At 42.9% G+C, this 16,716-nt stretch overlaps 1 protein-coding gene across 1 annotated transcript in view; it reads right to left on the bottom strand.

Annotated features, from left to right (window-relative positions):
• Positions 1-248: 248 nt before the first annotated feature.
• XPA (XPA, DNA damage recognition and repair factor) overlaps positions 249-16,716 on the bottom strand; it is a 32,754-nt gene continuing 16,286 nt past the window's right edge. The window contains exons 3-6 of the mRNA XM_088460058.1: positions 4,328-4,433; positions 3,167-3,332; positions 2,759-2,876; positions 249-456 (exon numbers count right to left, since the gene is read on the bottom strand). Coding sequence (XP_088316184.1) covers positions 308-456; positions 2,759-2,876; positions 3,167-3,332; positions 4,328-4,433 — 539 coding nt within the window. The 3' untranslated portion in view covers positions 249-307. The remainder of the gene's footprint in view (positions 457-2,758; positions 2,877-3,166; positions 3,333-4,327; positions 4,434-16,716) is intronic.

Here is a 16,716-nt window from a genome sequence, read left to right as displayed (position 1 = left end):
TATTTGTGATCTGAAGATTAAATCTTTACTTCATTGGAAAAGCCTCCATTTCATGTGATACACAATTATATTTACCTGTTAGGTATCATTATTTGTTGAGCATTTCACTTATGTTTTTGGCATAGAACTCTCACAGAGTGACTGTAACATAGTAAATACATCATGCAGTATGTGAGCAACCACTGCTTAAACAATGACAAGAAATACATCTCAACCCCAGTACACACTCACAGTAAATACAAAACATGTGTAAGCAATGCATATATTATTTATTACAAATACAAAAAAAGTTGGTTTTCCACATAAATCACATCCTTTCATAATTTAATTCATAACCACAAGTTAAGCAGGACTTTTTGTACATATCCTCTTCAACATGTTCCTCTGGACCAAACTCATGATGATGACCACTGGCTTCCTTTTTCCATAAGCTACTCCTGACGGCGCGTCGCAGTACTAGGAAACAAACATACCGTGTTAGCACACTGGGCTGGCATAATCATAGGCATCCAGCCTACCAATCTTTAATATAAAAATATAATACAGCTTGTCTTTATTTTGAAACATTACTTATTATACAAACAGATAAAACATTGCTTTATACCAAGGGAGGGTAACCTTTTTTCTGCCGAGGGTCATTTTGATATATAGAACATTATTTGCGGGCTCGGTGCAGGCCACGCCCTCACAGTGTGACTTTTCACAGGGGCGGGGCCACAATAGTCAGTGATAACAGCAATGCCCGAGCATCATGAGGAGGCTCCGGGAGCTGTAAGGGCAGTGGTGTGACTGTCTGAAGCATCCGAAGGACGCTCCAGGTGGCACTGCTGCATAGATTCTGGCTGCAGGGTGCCATTTTAGGCACCCTGCTAGCCAGATGAGGCTAGGAGAAAAAAGCTCAGAGGGCCAGACCAAATGATTCCGCGGGCCTTATACGGCCCCTGGGCCTGAGGTTCCCCATCCCTGCTTTATGCAGTTATTCCTTTACAATTAGCAGAGGTGTCATCACATCAACAATAACAGAGTAAATAAAATATTAGAATAAAAGGTATTTTCATGGTGCTTTTGCAGTTCTGCTACATGCACATGAGTAAAGGAAACAACAAATATTGCGACTTGGCCATTACCCAAATTACTTGTTGAAAGCAGCATTTGAGTTTGCCCGAGTATAAAAGAATGTTATTTAATCTAAACAGCTGGAGGTCAATAAGTAAACTGAATATTATCAACTTGCCTTCCTTATGCAGGGCATACACTATACAATTATCTGGCCAATCCACTTGATATCGGTGGATCGGCCAGATAATTGCACAGTGCATGCGGACGACCACTCTAAAAATATTAATCGGTCGGGCATGCCGGATTGTCCAGCATGCCCGTTCGATCTGAAATTTTAAAAGTGCGACACTGCATTGTTACCCATTCTCTCTATTTCCTGATGAAATGCACATTTAATTTTCTAATTAAATCAAAGCAGCAGCATATTGTATTTGCAATATCTGAGCCAGATGCGGTTATCAATTTAGGAGACAATACATTAACATCTGTAGGATAAATGCTGTTGATTAAACATATAGGACAAATAGGATAAGTATAGTATGTAGCACTTTCTAGCCATCTCAATATTTGCTTTAACAATGTTTTTACATGGTACCAATTTAATGCAAAATTAAAACAAATGCTGATGTCATCAAAACAGCGGTTGTATGAAACTCCCTGAAAAGCACCCAATTCTACAAAATGGACAATTATCAGTGATTTCTGCAGCAGAATTTTCAGTAACAATGTTTTAAAAGTAAACCCCAGTTTGTTGGGTTGGAAAATGTATTAAACTCAACACACCGGGTTTTGGCTCTGAGAAAATTGTCATTTTAAGTTACACCACAAAAATCACTGAGAACTGACGATTTTGTAAAATCACACCTCATTAAATAAAGCCCAGTGAGGAGAGGGCAAGTTAGCAATTACATTTGTCCAACCTAAATATGAGAGCATGGGAGACCTTGGTTGCAGTATTTGGTCAATAACTGGTTGTGAGGTTGGAAAAAGAGGTTAAAACCAAAGGTTAAATCATGAGCATGAGATGCTGGTGTGAGGATTATGTTATTGATGTTGATGGAAATGAGGGTCATTAGGAGCATGAATTAACTTGTTTACCTTCTGCTGTATCTCGTTACTGTTTGTATCGGGTGTAAATGTTAGACAGTCAATAGGTCGACTGGGACAAAAAGGTTGACACACTAAAGGTACAGTAGATATGCAAGAAGGTCGACAGGTACAAATGGTCGACAGGGTCAAAAGGTCGGCATGAAAATTGTCGACACATGATTTTTTATTTTTAGCCCTAACCTTCACCCTAACCCTCCCCTTGGTGCCTAACCGTTGGAGTTAAGTGTCTAACCCTAAAAAAAAGAAGAAAAAAGCATGTGTCGACCATTTTTGTTGCAACCATTTTCAGGTTGACCTTCTTACATGTCTACCTTCAGTGTGTCAACCTTTTGTCCCTATAACACCTATACTACTCCATCCAACAATGATAAAATCCCTTAACCATATCTGCTGCAAAGTTGAAATGGCTCCCAGGCATATCGCTGGATATCTAAACTGTAAATGACAGTCTGATTACATGACCCACTATGAAAAAAATTGTATTCTAGAAGATCACAAGAGTATGTACACAACCAATGGGTAAAAAAATACAATGCAAGCTGCTGCACAAACAGACCAATTGATAAGCTGCATACATTTTTCCACTTACCTTTTACTTTTTTGTCAAATTTCTTCTGTTTCATTTTATCCCTGTTCTCTAGTCGAGCTTCTTTTGCTTCTTCAATAGCTTCCTCAGTGCCCCAAACTTCTAAAGAGCGTTTAATTATCTACACAGAATAAAAAATACATTCTATCAGGGCAAAGCAGTGCTAAATATAATACAAACATACCAATAACTTACTATCAATTCATTGTAGGATACCCTGAGCTTTTGATCCTCTGCGCTTATTGAAATGACCCATTATTTATGTACTTATTGGAATGTTACATAAGAGGAGACTGGAATAGCAGTGTTTGTGTGCAGTCATCTCTATTAGGCCAACAACATTGTTGCAATGGCGTCTATGGAATATTAATAAAATATAAAGATTTAAAACAAAAAGAATATGCTTTATACCTGCAATTTTAAGTAAAGTTTCATGTCTCCCCAGTGAGAATTGTGAGGGTTTTTCTTCAAAACGTATTTCAGCACAGGCTCCCGTTTATCAATATCACAGTCTTTCAGCAAATACTCCTTCTTGGCTTCAGTCCGTGTAATGAGCTTGTGCTTTCCTTCTGCGTCTCTAACATATCCAAATGTTCTCAAGTCATTTATATGTAAAAAAAAATTACACTATTTTAGCTAAGAAATATCATACCCTATTCCAACTACTACACAGAGGGAAATTTATGAAAGAACTGCATGTTTGTCACATTTGTTTAGATGCACACACATTACTTACTCCCATTCACAGTTACAGGACATTTTCGTGCTGCACCAACTCTGTGGAATGCCCTCCCACGCACAATAAGGCTTTCCTCTATTCTCCAAACCTTGAAGTGTTCCCTGAAATCTCATCTATTCAGACGAGCTTGTAAAATTCCAGAACCACCCACATAACCTTCATAAACTATCCTATCCAATTATATCCCCTCTATACAGTCCAAACATAACTTTACATATTTTCTCTTTCTTCACTTTCACATCCTCCTGACTCTTGGCCAACATCCCATGTATGACTGGGTCATACAGCCCACCAAGAACCTCTGCAATCTTGCTGGACCATTAAGCAATAGATAGCATCTATCCTTGTGTATCAATGCCCATTTCCCTATAGATTGTAAACTTGTGAGCAGGGCCCTCTTACCTTTATGTCTGTCTATTACCCAGTCTTGTTTTAATATTGTTTGTTCCCAACTGTAAAGTGCAATGGAATATGCTGCGCTATATAAGTAACTTAATAAAAATAAATAAATAATTGTGTCAATGTTGCCATTCTGTGTTTTATTGCAGTTCGTTTGTGCTATATTCATATGAAATATACATAGTGTGTTTGGCATTGGTGTTAAAATCTATGCAGCATGTGTATACCGTATTTTCAACTCTAAAAAAATATGTAAGTACAGTAATGTTTGTTTTGTTAGTGACTCCTGTAAGACAAAGAAATGTGGACACCCTGATAACCATTGAGCAGTGAAGTCACCAGTTAGGATATCAAAATTACATAAATTTTTAGTCAAATCTTAGTACAACTTCAAAGCAAAGAGGCATAATGAAGAAAAGGAAAGGGTGAATTACCTGCAGCTGTCACAGACAGCCAAATCAAACTCATTGCTTAAGTATGAATCCATGAAATCTTTACCACACTCCTCACAAAATAGATAATCAAATTCCAGCACTGGACCTGCAGAGACAGATGATGTTCATTTTAAGATATATCCAATTTCTTTCCTGCCAATGTTTCATTTCCAGTAACAAAATAACAGGATTTTGGTACTTACCGATAAATATCTTTCTCCGATTTCATAAGGGACACTGGAGAGAATAGACAGTGGGGTATAGACGGTGCTGAGAGGGAGCTTGGCACTTTAAATTTTTAGAAGTGTGGCTAGCTCCTCCCCCTCTATACCCCCCTCCAAGCCTCAGTCTTAGAAAACTGTGCCCGAGGGGAGCTGAGAAAAAATAAACAGAAGAGGAAGAGGTGAAGCAAGTACACAGAACATATGAAAAAGGTAGAAAATACACAACCAGAGACATCAGACAGATCTCTATTAGTCATAACATAAAATGACCCAACCCTGGCAGGAAGGAACAGCGCAGGGTGGGCGTCCAGTGTCCCCTATGGAATCGGAGAAATGGATTTATCGGGAAGTACCAAAATCCTGTTTTCTCCTTCATCCACTAGGGGACACTGGAGAGCATAGACAGTGGGGATGTCCCAGAGCTCCCATTATGGGTGGGAAGCGCTGAGAACCCTGAAAAAAAGACAAGCCATACTGCGCTGCAGAGGCCTGAAACATGTCAAATCTATACAAAAGAACAAAGGAATGTCGGCCAGACAAAGAATCCGCTCGGCAAAGTAACTCCATGGAAGAAAACACAGCATGGAAGAAAATACCATGAGCAGCCGCCTACGAGAAACCCACGGAGCAAGTGGAATGTGCTGTAAAAGAAAGCAGAGGCTCCCTAGATGAAGCCTGACTGATGGTCAGAATCCAATGGGCCAGTGATTGTTTGGAATCTAGTCAACCAGGCTAGCATCATCATACAAAATAGATTTTGTTTTACCTATGGCTGTATTCCTACCCACATAAATACGAAGAGCTACATCCAAGGATCCTTACGAAGGACAGTGTCGTGGAAGAACAGTTACCACAATAGGTTGGTTGATATGGAAAGCTGGAACCAATTTGTGAAAGAAAATCCATTCTTGTACGGATTTCTGCTCTATCCTCATGAAATATCAAATATGGAGGACGACAGGATAGAGCTACCTTATCCGACACCCTCCTTGGTGATGCCAGTGTGAGAAGAAGTGTTACCTTCCATGAAAGGTATATTAACCCCTACTGCAAAAGTTCGAACAGTACTTTTCAACTGTAAGAAATAAAGTATGAGATCCAAATCCCAAGTAGCCGTAGGAAGAATAAAGGGTGTTCGTAACCGAATCATCCTTTGTAGAAAATCTGTACCTGCTGTATTCAAGACCCACTCTTCTGGAAGAAAGACAGTCGAGTTGAAATTTGAACCTTCAGCGAACCTCATCCGCAGACCGGCTGAGAAACCTGCTTGCAGAAAAAGCAGAAATCTGGTTAGGTAGAATTCTGTAGGAGGAACCCCTATACAGTTACACTATGAAATTTAATTCTTCCAATTACGGTGGTAATGTTTGGAAATACCTTCCTTCCTAGCTCTAAGCATAGTAGGGATTATCGTGGACGGGATCCCTTTACATCTGAAAATGGCCCTTTGAAGAGCCACGCTATGAAACGTAGCTGCTAGAAGTCTGGATAGACTAAAGGACTCTGTAGTACAGCGATTCCTAACCTCGGTCCTCAAGGCACACTAACAGTCCTGGTTTTAGTGATATCCATGCATAAGCACAGATGGTTAAATCAAAATAACTAAGGTACTAATTAAGTCACCTGTGCTCAACTATGGCTATCCTTAAAACCTGGACTGTTAGTGTGCCTTGAGGACCGTGGTTGGGAACCCCTGCTGTAGTAAGAGATCTACTTTCAGAGGTAGAGGCCCCTGATCTTCGATCAGGAGAACTTGAAGGATGACATACCAAGGTCTGCAAAGTCAATCCGGAAATACCAATAGAACCTTGGTCTTCTCCCTTTTAGACGTGTTGCAAAATCCGAGGGAGAAGAGGAAATGGAGGAAACAGATAGACAAATTTGAATTGCCACGGTATTGACAATGCGTCCACTGCCACTGTCTCCAGGTCTTCCGTCCTAGAGTATTCGAAAGTCAGTTGATGATTTTGTCTGAATGTCATGAGGTCGACCTGAGGAAGACCCCACCATTGGTGAACAACCTGTGGGTGTAGTGTCCATTCCCCTGTTCTACCGGCTGAGGTAACCTGCTTCTCAATTTGCTACCTCTGGAATGAAGATTACTGAGATTGTAATGGCAAACCTTTCCACCCAGACTAGGATCCGGCTTACTTCTTTTAAAATTGCTGGATGTCTGGAGCCACCGTGATTAACATACGCCACTGTCGTGGCATTATCTGCTTGAACCCAGACTGCTCAGCTCTGCAACAGGTGAACTGTTGTCTGAATAGCGTAGAAAACGGTCCGCAATTCTAACATGTTTATCACCAGACTCGCTTCCTGTGATATCCAGCAGCCTTGGAAGTGCTGTTCCTAAATCACCGCTTCACATCCACAGGCGTGAGATCCATCCCACACTCCGAATCTTTTTCCCTCCAGTAGGAGTCTCGAGTTCAACCACCAAAGAAGGAGTAACAGAGTTCTGGGATTTAACTTTATCCGTTGGTGGATAAGATGGGATTCTGTTCCCTGAGAGAGAAGGACTAGCTGAAAAAATCCTATAGAGAAATCAACCGTAAGGAAAAAGGTCTTTAATGCCTTGACCCTCTTCCTCAGGAGTCAGATGCAAACATGCATCAATACCAGACGATGTTGAAAGACCTTCCTCACCATCTCCAGAATGGAAGTTGCTTTTTTCTGATGAAGAAACACTTTCTGACATAACGTGTCCATGTAGCGTCGGTTGCAGATGAGACGTGGGAAAAGTCAGAATCCACCTATAACGATGAGACTGCTGTGAGTTACTGTGAAGTTCTGCAGTAATTGGTCCCTGGAATGGACCTTCAGCAGAAGTTCGTCTAGGTAAGGGATAATAGTGATCCCCTGTTTCTGAAGGAAAGTCGTCATCACAGCCATGAGGTGAATAACCTGGTGACTGATGATGAGCCGAAGAGTAAGCCCTAAGGCAGGGAATGAGAGCTCTGAAGTACGAATCTCCGAAATGACTGGTGAGGCGGCCATCTATGGATGTGTCCTTGATATATAGAGATATTGTGATTCGCGGCATTCTAGTCCCGCAATTGCCAACTGAAGGGACTTTCTTAGGAATATAGTGAGATTCTACAAGTTCAGAGTATGTCTAATCGAACCATAAAGCTTCGGAATCACGAAAAGACTGGAATAAAAAAAAAAAAACTTTGTCCGGTTTGCTGTCTGGGAACCTGGACCACCATTCACATGGATAGAAGCTAGTGTATAGTTTGCTGTAAACCGATACTCCAGGTGAGAGGAAAGCCCATCATGCAAGAGGCTTAGTAGTGGACTAAACCACATGTTGAGTAGAAATTGTTGCAACTCTACCCCGACCTCCGGAACCACAGGAAGTTGATGGTCCCGTGAGCAACCTGGAGCACTAAAGGATCTAAACAAGGGTCCTGATAAGAACTTCCAGGAGAAGGAGCCACAGACTGAATATAGGAGGATGTACCCTTATTAATTTGAGAAATCCATATCTAGATACAGTGCAAGAAAAACACTATCGCGAATGGAAGAGTTTTTACAGCTTACCTCAATTCTGCACTTTCCTTCATGTAGATTTCAATGACAGGACGCAGTATCACACCAGCAGCTTTACCAATGGACTTGAGAGTGTACTTCAAAGTCCTGTCCGATGTCTTTAAAAGACATAACCTCAGGAACCGGAAGCGTTGAGTTCTTAAATAGCCGCTTAACCGATGGATGTACTGTAGTGGGCGTTTTTCAAGATATTGTTACGCATGAAAAAGAGAGAAATATAATAATCGTCGGGAGATCTGAAATTTGTTTATCCTGATGTTCCCAAGATGACAACTGAACATAATCCAGCTCTATTGAAATTGGAAATGCAACAGCTACAGTAGTCTTTTATTTCTTTAGAAAGAACAACTGTGGAGCAGGACTAGTCCTCCTCCTGTATCTGCAATACCAGGCGGATTGCAGAAGATAAATCTATTCCGTAAAATATTCTCAGAAACCCATACTGGGATTTGGACGTACGTCAGTCAGTCAGTCAGTCAGTTCTCTCTCTCTCTCTCTCTCTCTATAATTATAACTGCACCCCAGTATCTTGATCAGAGGAATGGGAAGAAAAAACATGGTTTTGAGATTCCAAGGCCCACATGTGCGGAAGCCACAGCGTTCTACACATCGAAATCACCAGTAGGCTATGTGGTAAACATCACTGTATCTTATGCTGACGGAATAAGCTCCTTAACGGCAGCTTATTTCTCATCCCGTCAGCCATATGAGTTTATTGTTTAGGATGCAATTTTATTCAGGAAGTACACAAAAACGCCACACAGCCGGAGCCGCAGTGGGTTGTTGAACCCCAGCACTGCGACGCAGCAATGCCAACCACCACAACATCTACGTTAAACCATAGGGAATTAAATGATTGCCCCTGTATAACTAATCTGCACCATATTTGCAGGTACATATGATATATACAGACCCCACACATACAACAGTAAAGTGTAATGAAAAAGGTCAACAGAAGGAACTGGTATACAGAGAAAGCAACACTTGCCCTAATAGCGCTCCTAGCAGTGCCAGAAAACACTAGGCATAAAATGAAGTAATCACATATACTTACATGCTCTCCTGACCAGCCTAAACCACACTGTGTACTTACAGTTTCGTTTTGGCTATTTCACTGCAGCAGCGTCTTATATTATACATTAGGCAGAATCCATCCGTGTAATGGCCACCAGCACACTTCCAGGGAAGAGCTGTGGCCGCTGGGAGGAAGAAACAGGGATCCGGAGCTAAGCTCCGCCCCCCGCTATGGCGCTTGAACTGTACTGTAAGTGCGTTATAAACATGGTCAGAGATGCCACTAAGTAAGTGGCAATGCTTTATTCTATAAGACATACCATAATGAGTCTGGATAACAAGCAGCACTAACAGGTCTGCAGCGAGGTTACTGCTACCCACCGCTCTTACATTAAGGGGTTTATTTACTAAGCAGTGTTAGGAGAAGTGAAAAGTGAAGAGTGAAAAGTGATAAGGTGCCAGCCAATCAGCTCCCAACTGTCATTTTTCAAACACAGCCTGTGAGATGACAGTTGGGAGCTTATTGGCTGGCACCTTATCACTTTCTTATCACTTTTCACTCTGTCTCCTAACTGCTTAGTAACTAGACCCCTAAATCTGTGTGCTCTGTTACATGCTCTCCTGACATTAGTGGTCGCAAATACGCGCTATAGCGCGGATTTTACCCGATATTGAGCACTGGGGACTCACTTTTATAAAGTAGCCGGGTCCCCGGGGACGCGCTGTGCTGTGGCCAATCTCTGACAGCTGGCTGCAGTACAGCGCGTCCACCTGAGAAAGACACAACGCTGTCTGTTAGAGCAGCCATTGATAGTCAGACTCTCATTGGCTGCTGCTGTGGAAAGCAGTGCTGGGATCAAGTGTCTGATCCCAGCATCGGCACAGCATCCGTGCCCGGCGCTGGGACAGTGTGTTTGTTACCAGCGCCGTGTAAGCCACCGCGGCGGGTTCCTGGTGAAGGGACCGCCTGGTCCCTTATACCAGCGTCGGAGGTAAAGTGGCGGCGGGAGAAGCTTGGCTCCGGGCGCAAGCTAAGCGGAGCTCGATGCCCGGAAGCCAAGTAGTGGCGGCGGTTGTTTGGCACTGGCTGCGAGCCAAACACGGCTCGCGGTCCAGCAGCCAATAGGGGGCAGTCGCGATGAGCCAATCGCGGCTCACCGCATATAAGCCCCGCCCACTCGCGGCATCTTGAATTAGACGCCGCTGAGCAGGAAACTTCAGTACCAGCGGCGGAGGGGAGGAGTGAAGACCTCCTGAAAGGGAAGAGCGTCGCGGCAACAGTTCCTGCGGCCGCGCAAGAGGCCAGAAGACGGCGTGATCAAGAAGGAAGAAGAGGCGGCGCCGCTGGCCAGTGGCAGAAGAATGAAGCTGAGGACCGGAGAGGACTGCGGGGGTGGGAAGAAAAAAAGCTAACTAAACTCCGCCCCGCCTCTTCCACCATACGGGTATGCGGCTTTGGGCCACCGTTATTTAACCCCTCCCTAGACCACCAGGGTTGTCAGGCACTAGGCCCGTAGCAGAAATTCATGCAATAGGCCTGTGGGTATATAGGTGGCACAAGGCCCGGGCTACAAAAGGGGCATTAGGCCTAATTGAAGGTATCTGCCCCACAAATAGGTGAGAGTGACCTGGGCATTAGGGCCAGGTCACTAAAGGGCAAATAGGTGGGCCAATACTGGGAGCAAGGCATAGGGGGGATTACTACTGGGGGCACTGCATAGGCGGACTACTGGGGGCAATGCATAGGGGGACTACTAGAGGTAATGCATGGGGGGGGATTACTACTAATGGCAATGCACAGGGGGTCAACTACTGGGGGCAATGCATAGGGGGGGGACTACTACTGGGGCCAATGCATAGGGGGACTAAAGGGCATTAATGTGCAGCATAATGTGTAAAGGCCGGACATGGCTGTGTGGCATCATTTGTAAGGGGTTAGCGGAGGTCTGACAGTTATATGGGGAGCTCTAAAGCATAAATTATGATGGGACCCAGAAACGGTCACAAAGGACCCCATTTTTTTTTTTTAAGTGGAGGGTCCCTGGGACCCACATATTTTGTCACTCACCGAGATCACTGTGACATGATGAGTCACCGCTTCTGCAGTCTTACTGCTGTTTTATATCGGAGCAGCCTGCTGCTATACCACCTGTTTAAATAATAATAATAGTAACCTGGCCTACTCGGGAAGCCAGGGAATACTTACAGGAGCTGCGGTGCTGCCAGCGGCGGTAGTTACTGATGGGGGCCGGTATGCTTGCTGCAAGCAACGGCATGTAGAACCCCCTATTATGGAGAATGTGGTCTCAGCAGTCGGGGACCCCAGGCAAAGTGCGTGCACTTGCGAGCGGGTCCCCCGGCAGCTCCACCATTGCAGACAGGCAGTGCAGCTGCTGCCTGTCTGTCCTCAATGTATTCATGTCTTCAGCACAAAAGTGCTACTAACTAATTACCTAACCCTGAGGAGGAGTGTAAAACACATCTTGCTCCCCTCGGGCACGAACTAAGACTGAGGCTTGGAGGGGGTATAGAGGGGGAGGAGCTAGTCACACTACTTAACATTTAAAGTGCCAAGCTCCCTCTCAGCACCGTTTACACCACACTGTCTATGCTCTCCAGTGTCCCCTAGTGGATGAAGGAAAAAACATAATATTTACTTCCATATCTGTTAGGGGCGTATTTAAAGGCCCAATAGCAAAAGTTTGTAAGGGCCCTTACGTACTGTACCACCCAATAGTGAAAAATGTATATAACACATGTAACACTGACAAGGAAGATTGGCCCCAACTTAGCGCTGGGCCCCATAGCAGCTGCACCCTTGCACCTGTGGTAGTTACGCCCATGGTATCTGTCCTTCGCCATTCCTATATACATCTATATGGACAAAAGTATTCGGACACCTGACCATTACACAAACAGGGACTGTAATGACATTGTATTCAAATACATATACTTTAATATGGAGTTGGTCCCCCTTTTGTAGGCTTTCCACAAGATTTTGGAGTTTTTCTGTAGGAATTTTTGCCCATTCATTCTGTAGCGCATTTATGAGGTCAGGCACCGATGTTGAACGAGAAGGCCTAGCTTGCAATCTCCGTTCCAGTTCATCTCAAAGGTGCTGTGTGGGCCAGTCAAGTTCTTCCACCCCAAACTCATCCTACCATGTCTTTCTAGTCCTTGCTTTGTGCACTAGGGTTTGATAAAGAAAAGGGGTTTTACTCCACACAGAATTATTATATATAGGTATGGTTAGACCAAAATGTAAGGAATAATCCAGGATGTCATATCTCATCTGTAATCACTCAATTGGTGGTGCTCCCCAGAGCCAATAATATTTTGAACAAAAGAAAAAGAGGAGAATTTAATAAGGATAAGAGAGATTTTCAGTCTGGGAACATCTTCAAATGGAATAAGCCTGAGAATAAAAAACATACTTATAGACAACAAGATCAGTATTCATCGTCTGAAGCAGAATCCTCAGGAAGAGAAGATTTCTTAGAGGACACTAGACCCAATACATCTACCTATAGAGGTGACAATTACAACGAGAACTCATCCCTTCCTTTTTTAGGGGTTGGGAGAGGCAACAGAAGCAGACAACATCCAAGAGGAAGACGAGGAGGGGGAGGAAGAAATGCCACAGAGGTAGGCTGGGACCCTCTATTAACACGAGATACATCACGAGGACATGGAAAGGCAATTAAATACCAATAATCAGAGCCTTAGAATTATCAATCTCTCGGAGAGGACCCTAACCGAGACTGAAACTAAAATCCTTGAGAAAGGACTCACCTTCTCACCCACTAAAACCTTTAATAGATTCTTGTGGGAAAAAGCCCTTAAACTCTTTGGGCGCAAACTGCTTCTGAAAAAGTTTTTCTGTAATAAAGAAAAGAATTTGGATGAGATGGAGGATACCATATTATCAACAGGATCACCCTCACTTCATCTAGAAGAAGATGAACTTTTAGCACTAAAAATTCTGGAGGATTTAGAAGAGGAGAGTATACCTACTATGCAATGCAAAAGGAGGAATAAGCTTAGACATAGTAACTTGACCCAGAAGGAAATACAAACCCTGAGGACAATGAAAAAATGGCAAGATGTAATAATAAAGCCCTCGGATAAGGGGGGTAATATTGTGATCTGGCCGTCGGACATGTATGTTAAAGAAGCTATGCAACAATTAGGAGATGATAAATGCTACAAAAAAAATCATGTTCATTCCCACGGATAACTCGAATATTATTCTGAATTTGATACTGAAGAAGGCCTTATCTGATGGGACAATTCTCAAACAGGAACATGATTACCTTATAACACCACACCCTAAAACACCCACCTTCTATCTATTACCGAAGGTACATAAAAACCTAAGGGAACCACCAGGAAGACCCATTGTCTCAGGCATTGGAGGAATTTCAGAGAAGGTGGGAAGGTTTGTAGATCTTCTCTTACACCATCATGTTCTGAGCCTGCATTCATACATCCAAGATACAGCGGATGCACTACACAAGCTACATGATATCAAATTAGAAGAACGACAGATACTGGTAACTCTTGACGTTGAATCTCTCTATACGAGTATCAAACACCATCTGGGTCTCCATGCAGTCAAATACTTCCTCATGATGGAAGTATTTAATGACTTCCACCAATTCATTTTGGAACTTCTTGAATTTGTTCTGACCAAAAATAATTTCACTTTTGGAGACCACCATTACCTACAGATAAGAGGTACAGCTATGGGGGTGGCCTGTGCCCCCACATACGCGAACCTCTTTTTAGGGTGGTGGGAGAGGGAAATAGTTTTCCATGTGGACAATGAGAATCTCACCAAATATATCTCTGCATGGTGGAGATATATAGACAACATTGTTTTGATTTGGGAAGGGGATGAAGAACTTTTGATGACATTTATCAACAAATTAAATAATAACTCAATAAATCTGAAACTAACACATTACGTCAGTCATAAATCGGTACCGTTCCTGGATCTTACAATATATAAAGATCCCACAGGCTCAATTCAAACTGAGCTATTCTGGAAGGACATGGCAACCAATAACCTCCTACATCAGACAAGCTCACATTTTCCACCAACTATAGAAAACTTGCCCAAAGGGGAATTTCTCAGATTGAGAAGCAACTGCTCAGATAAAACAATATTTGAAGAGAAAAGCTGTGAACTCGCTGATAGACTCCTTGAAAGAGGATACAGCAAACGGTCCATTAAAAGGGCAAAAAAACTTACAGTATATGCTCCTAGAGAGTCACTTATCTTTCCAAGAAAAGACAACAAAGAGAACAAGGGAAAATTACGCTTTGTGGGTGACTTTTGTCATGAGTGGAGGGAGATTCAGTACATTGTGCAAAAACATTGGCACACTCCACTTGGACAAAGATCTATCAAACATTCTGGAAAACAAAGTCTCCATGAGTTGGAGACATTCAAGAAACCTTAGGGACGAACTGGTAAAGAGCCACTTCATTAAGAACCCACCAAGGGAGAGCAAACTTACAGGTACTTTTCCATGTGGCACCTGTAAGGCATGTCAATTCATCCGCAAAACAAACAAAGTGGAAGATAAATTTGGTCAGAGTATCCCAATTAGGAATTTTATGAATTGCAATGCAGTAGGATTAATCTACTGCATTTCGTGCAGCTGCAACATGAAATATGTTGGAATGACATCTCGTGCCTTTAAACACCGGATATTGGAACATATTGGTTCAATAAGAAACGCCTCTACAGATCTACAAAAACATAAGAAACTGACCTCAGTTGCCAGACATTTCCTTAAATATCACCAAGGATCGAATAAAGAATTTAAGATCTTTGGCCTGGAAAAAAATAACTTAGGCATACGTGGGGGTGACCTAACCCAAGAACTATTGAAGAAAGAAAGTGCCTGGACCTTTAGACTTGGATCACTTACACCAGATGGACTCAATGAATACATCAACTATAATGTATTCATATGAAGACATATTCCAGCATATGGCACTTCACATATCCATGAGAGATTTTATATCTCTTTGAATCTTATTATTCATACATGTTATTCTATACATGAAAATCTATGTGTAGATGCTTTTAAACACTCTTTATTATGGTATCACGATTTATTATTAGCTCATTCACTATTCCTATATCTGATTTTGTTTCTCTAATAGGGATGTCAGCACTCACTCCCTCTTTGGGATTTTCTCTATCTTGGTTCATATGAGGACATAGGGGGTCATTCAGACCCGTTCGCGAGCAAAGGACGCTCGCAAATGGGTCGATGTTCCCCCACTGCGCATGACGGAGGGAGCTCCGTCGTGCGCATGCGCGAGACCCGGACTGCGACAGCCAAGCTGTCGCTACAGGTCTCGCACCAAAGGGGGCGTGCTGTCGATGTTGATTGACAGCACGCCCCCTTTTTCATATTTACGAATCATCACATGCATGGCCTGTATGCTCACTCTTCATCAATATCTATCGATACATGATCAGCAGTAGCACGGGTTTCCGCCCCTGTGATGATTTATCTCATATTCCTTTTCTTGATTTATATCCTGAACACTCTCATTACAGACTTTCAGAGAAGTGTCCTAGGGTGGCACGCTCACATGCCATCCTATGTTATTCACGTTGGCATGAGGCAGCTGCAATCCCAGGCGAGATGTGGGGATTTTCATTTTAATCTACTTATCTCCTTTTTCTTTTATTATACTTGCTATAATTATGTGAAAGTTCTATCACTATATACTTATTAGTATATAGGCAGATGTACATGCATACACCAGGTTATTCACATATTAATGCCAAATGTACAGATATGGTTCACACTATGATGGTGAACCACAAGTAAAATTAAATCTGTATGTTTCCTTTGTATGTTCCTCCATTGTGTCCCCTGTTACTACTCATTACCTCATGTTCCTGAGAGGTCTGGGCAGAATAAGACAGGATATTTCTATTTAAGACTAATACACTGCACTCAGTGAGCGGTCATAATACGCTCACTCAGCGCTGCTATACATCTGTCCTAACGACGGCTTGTATTATTTCTCCCTCGTTTACTATTGTTTACATCATGTGACTCAGTTAACCAATAGGCCTTTGGATAATATCGGATACACACACGTGTCCTGGGTGACCAATAGGCAATCCCCTTTCACTATTCAGAGACCGGGAGCAATGCCCGGAAGTCAGCATTTAAATAGAGAGCGGAGGCTTTCTATCTTGAGCGGGTGACCAAGTCCTACAGGCGAAACGCGCGTCCCGATTTCCATGGCATCGCAGTGGTGATAGACGGACAGACAACGGCGGGTGCACACGCCGTTCTCCACTCCCTCCTTACTGGTCTACTAAGGGTAATATGTATCCTCCCCGTGTGGGATCTCACAGGCACTCACAGACTAAGGACCTCATTCAGAGCCGCTCGCTATTTGCGGTCGTTCGTTCAAAAAAAAGGGGTGGCTATTCAAATGAACCGTTCGCTCCTTGCGGTCTGTTCACGCCTATATGTCTGAACGAGCGAGCAAAACTTGCGGTCGAAATTTTGAAAAATACGCCCCCTTGCCGCTCGCACCATACGTCATGTCCGC

Source organism: Taudactylus pleione, unplaced genomic scaffold, assembly GCF_031769625.1.
Source record: "Taudactylus pleione unplaced genomic scaffold, aTauple2 ptg000967l, whole genome shotgun sequence".
In the NCBI taxonomy this organism is placed as follows: Eukaryota; Metazoa; Chordata; class Amphibia; order Anura; family Myobatrachidae; genus Taudactylus; species Taudactylus pleione.
The sequence above is the reverse complement of the archived record's forward strand: the minus strand, read 5'-3'. Positions and strand labels throughout refer to the sequence as shown.